Source organism: Leguminivora glycinivorella, chromosome 7 (genome assembly GCF_023078275.1).
Source record: "Leguminivora glycinivorella isolate SPB_JAAS2020 chromosome 7, LegGlyc_1.1, whole genome shotgun sequence".
NCBI classification, from domain to species: Eukaryota; Metazoa; Arthropoda; class Insecta; order Lepidoptera; family Tortricidae; genus Leguminivora; species Leguminivora glycinivorella.
This window is the reverse complement of record NC_062977.1, coordinates 7,286,817-7,296,279: the sequence shown is the minus strand read 5'-3', so window position 1 is coordinate 7,296,279 and position 9,463 is coordinate 7,286,817. Positions and strand designations below refer to the sequence as shown.

Sequence of the window (9,463 nt, the reverse complement as noted above, 5' to 3'; positions counted from 1 at the left end):
AATATGTAAATTTACTTTCTTAGAAAATAGCCATAAAAGTGACATTGAAATTGTGAACAATTTTTCATGTTTATTAAACCATAATTATGAGCTATTATTTCCTATTAGTGATAGTCAGGGAGCGTACTTTTCATGCCAATGACATTAATCTGACGTCACGCTCCATATAGGGTGATCCCAAATAGTTTTATTGTAAATTATTAATCATTAGTCGTCAATCATTTTAATCGTATACAAATTACTTCAAATACAGTAGTCCATTTACATCATCATCATCATCATCATCTTGCTAGGCCTTTGTCCCATTTACTTGGGGTCGGCCTTCCCCGTCCTTTTCTTCCATTCTGCACGATTGAGCGCAAGATCGGCGTCTATATTGTGGTCTTTCAGGTCTCGTTGAACCGTCGTCAGCCAGGTGGGCGGGCGTCTTCCTGGTCCTCGCTTTCTCGTTGGAATCTCGAGCGCTACCTTAACCATGTAGTTTTCTGGACGCCTCTGTACATGGCCGTACCACCTCAGACGTTTTTCCGTCAGCTTTTCGGTTATTGGTGCTACCTTGAAACTTCCCCGAATATACACATTCTTGATTTTGTCCATCATGGTGACACCCGCCGACCAGCGTAGCATGCGCATCTCTGTTGTATGGAGTTTATTCAAATGGGCTTTATTAGTGGCCCAACACTCGGATCCGTACAACAACGCTGGTCTAACTGCCGTCTTATACACATGACCCTTCACCTTCAAGGGTATTTTTCTATCACATAAGACGCCAGTGAGCTCTCGCCATTTCATCCAGCCAGTCTGAGTTCTATGGACTATATCGCTGTCAATCTTTCCGTCGCTGCTGAGTACGGAGCCAAGATATTTAAACTTTGTGACAGTTGGCAGGCGATCAGTTCCTATATAGAATCTGACGTTTTCTGGGTTATTTGCCGTTGTATCAAACAGACAGGACATGTGCTCGGTCTTCTTCCGACTGATTTTTAGACCGTGACCCTCTAATGCATCTACCCAGCTATTCAGATCGCGCTGAAGGTCAGTCTCAGTCTCTGCTATTAAGGCCACGTCGTCAGCATATAGAAGGTGCCAGGGAACAGTCCGTTGGCATTTTTGTGTAAGATAATCCATCGTAACATTAAAGAGAAGTGGACTAAGTGTGGAGCCCTGGTGTACTCCGACCTTGAGCTCGAAGCTGTCGCTCATACCTGCCGGGCAAATGACCTGAGTAGTGACGTCTGCGTACATGTCCATAATAAGGTTGATGTAAACCTCTGGGATAAGCTGGGCACGTAGAGCCTCCCATATAAGGTCTCGTGGTACATGGTCAAATGCCTTTTCAAGGTCAATAAATATCATATGAAGGTTTGTGCTGTTGTGTTTGGCCTTCTCAATCAGGATTCGTATAGCCTGAATGGCGTCAGAAGTACCTTTTCCCGCAACGAACCCGCACTGATTAGGAGTGAGCTTCACGATACAATTTAGTCTGCTGTTGATGATCCTCTCCCATAGTTTAAATGTGTGATCCATGAGCTTTATTGCTCGGTAATTCCCACAGTCACGTACATCACCTTTTCCCTTGTAAAACGGTATTAAATGGCTTCTTCTCCAGGCGTCTGGTATTTTTTGTCCTGCTATGAGCCTGTTAAACAACTTCCTTAGCCAGTCGATGCCACGGTGCCCTGTATGTTTCCACACTTCTATTGGTATCTCTGATGGGCCTTGAGCTTTGTTGTTTTTCATATTTCTAATCTCTTTGATGATTTCCCCCGTCGTGACTTCTGCTGTTGGACCTAGAACTGGCGATGGATTTTCATGATTTAAATTTCTGGGATTAGTTACATTAAGCAAATGACGGTAGTACTCTGCCCATCTTTCTCTTATGTCATTATCTTCTGTTAGTAGTTTGTTGTTTTTATCTGTGATGTATTTGGCTGAGGTTATATCCTTACTTTTTCTGTTTCGATCTTTTGCGACTTTATGAATATTGATTTCTGTAGTGGAAGATTCTAATTCTTTGTAGAAGTTAGCCTCAGCTTTAGCGCGTGCGATTGCCACTTCGCGTTTTGCGTTGGATTTCGCTCTGTTGTAATCTGCTTTATCCGTGTCGTCGCCGGTCTCCTGCCATTTCTTAAATGCGAGCTTTTTGGCTTGCACAGCATCTTTGACGGATTGTTGCCACCATTTGGTCTCTTTGAAGGGGGCTCTCTTGCACCTGGTTCTCCCTAAATGTGTTTCTGCGGTTAATCTACAGAATGTTTCGAAATCATTCCACATATCATTTGCTGTTTCTACCTTTGAAGTGTTCTTTGTTTCAAAGTACGCTTCCATGTCTTGGACAAATTTCGATCCCATGACGGTATTTAGGGATTTCCACTTAATTTTCGGGATTTGTTTGTTGCTGCACTTGACAGGTTTATTTAGCTCTTGAACTGATATTAATAGCCTGTGCTGAGAGGTCAACGCCTCTCCTGGGATTACTTTACAGTCCCTAATTTTGCCAAGATGTTTTCGCCTTACAAGGGCATAGTCTATTTGGGTCATATGTCTTCCGCTTCGATATGTTACTAGGTGGTCTATCTTCTTTTTAAAGTATGTGTTCACAATGGCAAGTTCGTTTCTCGCTGCAAACTCTAGGATTCTGTCACCGTCCGCATTGCGGGTGCCAAAGCCAAAACCGCCATGCCATTGCTCAGCGTTGATATTATTTTCACCCACATGACCGTTTAGATCTGCACCAAGGTATAGGCTTTCGTCCTCTGGGATTTCACTGATGAATGTGTTAAGGTCTTCCCAGAATGCGTCTTTATCATCCTCACTGCAATTTGCTTGTGGTGCATATGCACTGATTATATTCGTGCATGGCTGACCCTCTAAGGCGATCTTCACTGCCATAAGTCTGTCGCTGACCCTTTCGACGTGTAATATTCTCTGGGTAAATTTCTCAGATAGCACTATGCCAACTCCATTTCTGCCGTTGGTGGTACCATGGTATAGAAGTTTGTAGCCGTTTCCGAGTATTCTTGATTTTGACCCCTTCCACCTGGTCTCTTGTAAACAACATGCGTCGATGCAACGTCTCTTTAAGACATCGCTGAGTTCCGTGCCTCTGCCAGTCAGGGAACCAAGGTTCCAGGTAGCCAATCGCATTTTAACACATGTGTCGCTTCGATGACCGTCGCTTGAGGGGGACGCCCTAGCATTAGACAGTAGTCCATTTACATGTGGCATAAATAATACCTACTTAAAATGTGAAACGTGAATAAAATTGTTTGATTTGTTTTTATAAATAAATTTAATTAAATAGTATTGTTAACAACACATTACAATAAATACGTAGAAAAGAGAATTTCTCTCTAACGTAAAGCACACCATCCTTCTTGCATTCATTACCATGCAAAGAAATTCATAACTTAAAATGATTGATGACTAATGATTAATAATTAACAATAAAATAATTTGTGATCACCCTATATGGAGCGTGACGTCAAATTGATGTCATCGGCACGAAAAGTACGCTCCCTGGTGATAGTAAATATCTCTTAATTTAAATAAAATGCAATTTGACTTATTACTTCGTAATTACTGCTATTAATAAATAAGAAAATTCAATGGTTCTCAAATGGTATTTGTGCGAACTTTAGTTCAGCATTACTTAAATGAAATAATAAAAATAACCTATTTAATTGTATCCTTTTTAGACCTTTAAGAGATTTAACTATGGTAACACTACTAGGAAGGTCACGGTAATCCGATTACTGTATATATACATACATACATACATACAACATACAATCACGCCTGTATCCTATAAAGGGGTAGGCAGAGCACATGAAACTACTAAATCTTCAGTGCCACTCTTGGCAAATAAGGGGTTGAAAGAAAACGAAACTGTTGCCAACCTCTCGCCTGCGCCACAATTTAACCCATATGCCATAGTCGCCTTCTACGACACCCACGGGAAGAAAGGGGGTGGTGAAATTCTTAACCCGTCACCACCCAGTACACTTATTACTGTATACTTACTTGGAATTACTCAGAGATACTATAAAGCGACTGAGTTCACGTATACTTTTATTTGTGCAATTATTCAACAACCATTTCATATGAAATAAAGTTTATAAGTAAGTAAAGCTCCACGCAGCGATTATTTTTAATGAACAATGCAGGTAGCAAGTAGTAAAAACCATTTAACCGCCGGTATAGTATACGGCTTTGTTTTTACAATCCTTAAAGTGAAGTAGTCCGTAAAGTAACTTCAAGTTTAACATAAATCCTTTTCCTTGCTTAAACGTTCGTATAAAGTTAACTTTATATGGAGTGTTTCTAAAAAACTATGTTGCCGCCAAACCGTGCGATTGCCGCGACATTAGAGTAAGTACTATTGGTATTTTGAATACAATGATTGTATTTTTCGCTTTTTCTGTGCCCAGGGCTCGGATACCGGTTACATACAATCACGCCCGGTTAAAATTTCAAACCGAAAAGTATTATCATGTACTTGCGGCAAAACCTTTAAATTTCATTTTCGCTCGAAAAAACCGGTTTTTAGGGGAACGCTTTCATAAAGGTTTCGTTCGATTAACCGGTTTACAGCAAAATAAACCGGTTTATTCTGCAGCATGGATAGGTATAACTGTTCTGACCAAACAAAAAAGTCGCTGCGTGAACGTAGGTATTTACGCGGCGCCGGTGCGTTTCGCCGCTCGTCGAATAAACCGGTTTATTTCGGTTAAAATAAAGTTCTCATAACGATCGCGTTCTTTACAAAGTTCGGAGTAAAATCGAAATAAACCGGTTTTAACCGGTAAAAAATAAACCGGTTCCGAGCCTTGTCTGTGCCTAATATTACTCGCACCGCAGAGCTTGTAGCCGACAACATGGATCTCCCCGTTTGTACTTATTTAGCGAAAATTGGTCGTAGAGGCAAACCGATAGTGTCGTAATTAGCACTAATTTACCTAATTACAATAGTTACAAGGAGTCTTCGAGTAGGTGATTCTCATCAAAATATAACACTTGCTACGACATGCTACGCCGTAGCTCGTAGCATACAAAAAGCACGGGTTAAAAGAATATGTGGTAGCACTGTGACTTCCATAAGTCTAAATGTGATAAGGTGCATTAGGGTAATTCCGAATGACAAAAATGCTCTGGTAATTCCGAAAGGGGAATCTTGATATGATGGAAATAATGGTGATTTTTGTGCGACTTTCGAAATTAGACGACCTTCGGAATTACCCTAGTGCACCTTATTTGATGATAATGTGACATGATATATGTCACAAAGTGATATGTATAATATAATTATAATAAACCAAGCCATCGAAAACTAACCAAGAAGCAAAAAAATTTAGTCTGTTGCACCAAACCAACTGTCACCATTAAAACTTCCGCTATATTTTGTTACATGGGAATTTTCATACCTAAATACCTTTTTATATACCTACCTTATATAGAGCTAAATCCTATTAACTGAAATTCATGCAAGGGACCCAACTCAGCAAATACGCACGTGGGGTTTATTCGCAAAGTTATTATTCCGTTCGTTAGATGACTCATTTTATAGACTAGGGGGCCGATTTTTGAGTCTCACTGTCACTAAAATACCGGCTGAAAACGGTGACTTGCCTATTATTTTCAGTGACAATTTTTTGAATTCGAACGCGTGAGACTCAAAAATCGGCTCGTAGGTCAAATACTTACTTACAAAAGTCTCTAATTCTCGACACGACTACACTAGTGGTTTCTAGAACAAGTAGTTGCGCACGATTCGGCCGCGTGTGCAGTAGCGGCGTGAGTTAGCGGCTGGCCGCGTTCGCGATAAAAAATGAAATATACCCCGCGACGGACACCACTTTTATTTTCACGCCACACTCCAAATTGCGAGCGTTTTCCTACAACTAGCTTTATTAGAAAAGAGTTAATCCCTTTCCGCGCGTTCGGTGTTTTCGAGTCGTATATTTAACGCACGCTTAATAAAGAAACATCGTTTCGGGTGTTTGAAAGTAAATATGATTGGCGCCTCTACAGACACGATTATCAGAAAAATGAAAAATTTTAAGGAAAGTTATACAAATATCCCTCAAAATATCAATGGAAACAGCATTTAACTGATGTAGGTACAATACAAAAGTGTTAAGTAGGTATCTATTAATGATATAAAAATATCGATGATTGCTGGATGTTAAATCATCATCATCATCATCATCATGTCATGATTATCATGTTGGTACAGTCAAGTGCAAAAATACGTATCGATTTTATCCGCTCAAAAATATGTACCGAGACCTTATTCCGCCGACATAAAGTGCTATGGGACTTATTTTTGATAAGTTGTACGCACCCATATTTTTACACTTGACTGTACGTCTCTTTCGTACTTAGAAAAGGTGCGTAAAGGATGCACCGACGCAACATGCTGAACCACACCAGTGTGCTAGGCTCGCAAGTCTTCGGACCCAATTTTCGACATAATAATTTATTCAAATAGAAGTATAGCTTAGTACCTTTCATTTCACACCATCATCATCAGCCCGGGACCGCTTTGACAACTAACCCCAAGATTTGGCATAGGCACTAGTTTTACGAAAGCGACTGCCATCTGACCTTCCAACCCGAAGGGTAAGCTAGACCTTATTGGAATTAGCCCGGTTTCCTCACGATGTTTTTCTTCGCCGAAAAGCTACTGGCAAATATCAAATGACATTTCGCACAGATGTTCCGAAAAACTCATTGGTACGAGCCGGGGTTCGAACCCGCGACCTCCGTATCGAAAGTCGCACGCTAAGAGGCTACCAGCGCTTTTATTTCACACCATCGTTAAGAAATTGCTGTTTTCAAAGTTCAACAAAATCGGTAATACCCAGTTAACAAACTAAATCCGTTGATTTCAATCAACAACGCAGCATTTGATGCAGTCCATTTTAGTTGATAGGATTATAACAAACGGCGCAATATCGCTAATGGCTCGATTGGCTTGCGAAGCCTGTACTATGAGTTTTGACGTTTAGAGCTTATTTTGGCGTTCTATAAGTTAGTTTTAGACGTTTAACTGGATAGCGTGAAAGTCACGGATATTTATACAGCGTGTGGATTCCATACGGGCGAATAATGTATCCAGTTATAGTATCTGATCATACGAATCGTGTACTATAATCATTTTGTTAAAAAGTGTTTTTAATTAAGAGTATTTTTTTTTTAATATGACCAAGCAGCAATGTACCCCGTCCAACTTCATACGTTGACATAAACGTCATGTCGTCGTGACGTTTAGGTAGGTACGCTAATTGATGTGGACGTAATACATTGCGTGCTGAATTATTATGTATGAAAAAAATAATTTCATCTATTAAAAAAAAAAAAAACAAGTAGTTAGGCTCCTTAGGTCCGATACTAATCGTTACTAAGATATTCGCCCGTATGGAATACACACGCTGTATAAACACGGCCTCTGCTGTCAGTTTTTGACGTTTTACTGAAAGTGACGGAAGATTACAATCATTGTATGGAATTAGTTAACGTGGTCTACAGTGCGTAAACCTAATAAGGGCGATAAATGAAACCAGGCATATAATTCAATATTGTTATCATTAATTAAGAGGTGTTTTTGAGTTACTTTTAATTTTCAACCCATAATGAATTTTTGAAAAAATTCCTAGCAGCAATGTACTGTAAACGTGGTTGCGATGACAATCAATGACAACTGTCAACGAGCGTTTAAGGCGAGTGTGTTTGCATTACGTTGCGGGCCGAATTAAATTTGTATGGATAAAAAAAATATTTCAATTTTAAGTAAAAGTTATCTAATTCCATGTTAAATTTTATGTCCTATACTAACCACCGTTAAGAGGTTCGCCCGTATTAGGTTTACACCCTGTATATCATCAGTTTTTGATGTCTTAGAATACGTAACTCGATAAAGTAAATATCACGGAAAGTTACATTTATCGAATGTAGAAACGGAATAATGACGTTTGACTGAAAATGTATGTAAGTTTAGTATAGAATAGAGTATAATTTTCTGTTATATAACATATTGTAAATTTTCAAAGTCATGGTAGAGGTTCCGATACACCGAGAGCTAGTGCCGTTTCACACGCGACGGCTACTGGGGAAATGTTGGTTTTGAACATTATTTTGTACGTGGGTAGGTAAAGGTATCTAAAGATGTATCTAAAAGTCAGGCAATGCTAAAGATACCATTTTAATTTAACCTTCTAAGCCCGAAGTTTCTCTAAAAAGAACAAAATCAATTCGAAGTTTGAATTAAAATGTGATTGAAGAAAGTTCAAAAGAGTGCAAAAATTAAACTGGTTCTTATCAGGATAAGTAGTACTTCAGTTCATACAAATTCGTATATATGTATAAACGAAACAGAATCACTTACAATCAAGTCAGGTGAATACTTTATAATCAAAATAATAATAAAATGGTTATTTAAATAAAATTATCCATTCAGTATCAAATTTTAGAACAAATAGTTTTACTCATAAAATACCTTACTCTTAAACTATAAACGGACGCTTCACAACGGGTAAACCATCTTACTTAAGTCAAAAACGTGCTTTGACTCATTTGCTGTAACCATTTTGTTAAATGCAATAACATTTATAACAATGGAAGTTCTAATTAACCGTAAAGTCACGTAACAATTTTGTCATACAAAGTAAAGGAAAATACATTTATAAGTAATAATTAGATATAAAATCGCATGTAATTTTAAACTAAATATATTCATTTTGAACCCTTTACAGCTTTCTTGGTCAACAGATGACTTAAAAAAAAGACATTTATAAATTGGGTTGTAGAAAATAGGGCTACTTCTTAGATAAGGTCAATATGGATAAGTGTGTCATAAGGGAAAGTGTGCCTGGCTTTCACATTTGGTCTGTTTAAACCAATGATCAGTGTTTTAGTTTATTGAGAGTCCATACCTTTACCACTCATTGTGCATAGCAAGTAGTAAAAGGATGAATTCGCAAATACACCTGTGACAATGAGTAAGAAGGTCAAATGTGAAGGCCAGAGACACTTCGCCTTATAGCACACTTACCTTACATATTTCAACAATGATTTCAATACACTCAGACCTTGGCTAGTAATTAAATACATATAAAAACCCCAGCTTCGCCCGACAATCATACATTACACATGTGATTATTATTACATGTGATTTAAAACATTTCTTACCGCCTTCGATACAAATTAATAAAATTTATTTATAGTTTATTTATAAGTTTAGATTTTAGTTTTAGTTTGTAGTTTTATTTAAGGACCTATTTTTTTTTATTATTATGTACTACTGTTTGCCAATAAATTTGTAATACATATTATTATTAAAAAAAAAAATAATAAAAAATATCTGTTTAAGGTTAACTGCCTTTGTTCTTAAGCTTAGCATTAAAGTCAATACGGATAAGTGTGTCATAAAGGGAAGTGTGACTGGCCTTCATATTTTGCCTTT

The 9,463-nt window shown here is 38.2% G+C and overlaps 1 protein-coding gene across 1 annotated transcript; it reads right to left on the bottom strand.

Moving 5' to 3' along the window:
- Positions 1–277: 277 nt before the first annotated feature.
- Positions 278–3,147, bottom strand: LOC125228012. The gene has a single exon (XM_048132448.1). It carries the CDS (start codon positions 3,145–3,147, stop codon positions 307–309), a length of 2,841 nt encoding a protein of 946 aa, XP_047988405.1. The 3' UTR covers positions 278–306.
- Between the last annotated feature and the right edge of the window lie 6,316 nt (positions 3,148–9,463).

What these genes read in the sequence shown, in the direction of transcription:
- LOC125228012 (XM_048132448.1), bottom strand. Translation starts at nt 3,147, where the DNA reads ATGCGATTGGCTACCTGGAACCTTGGTTCCCTGACTGGCAGAGGCACG.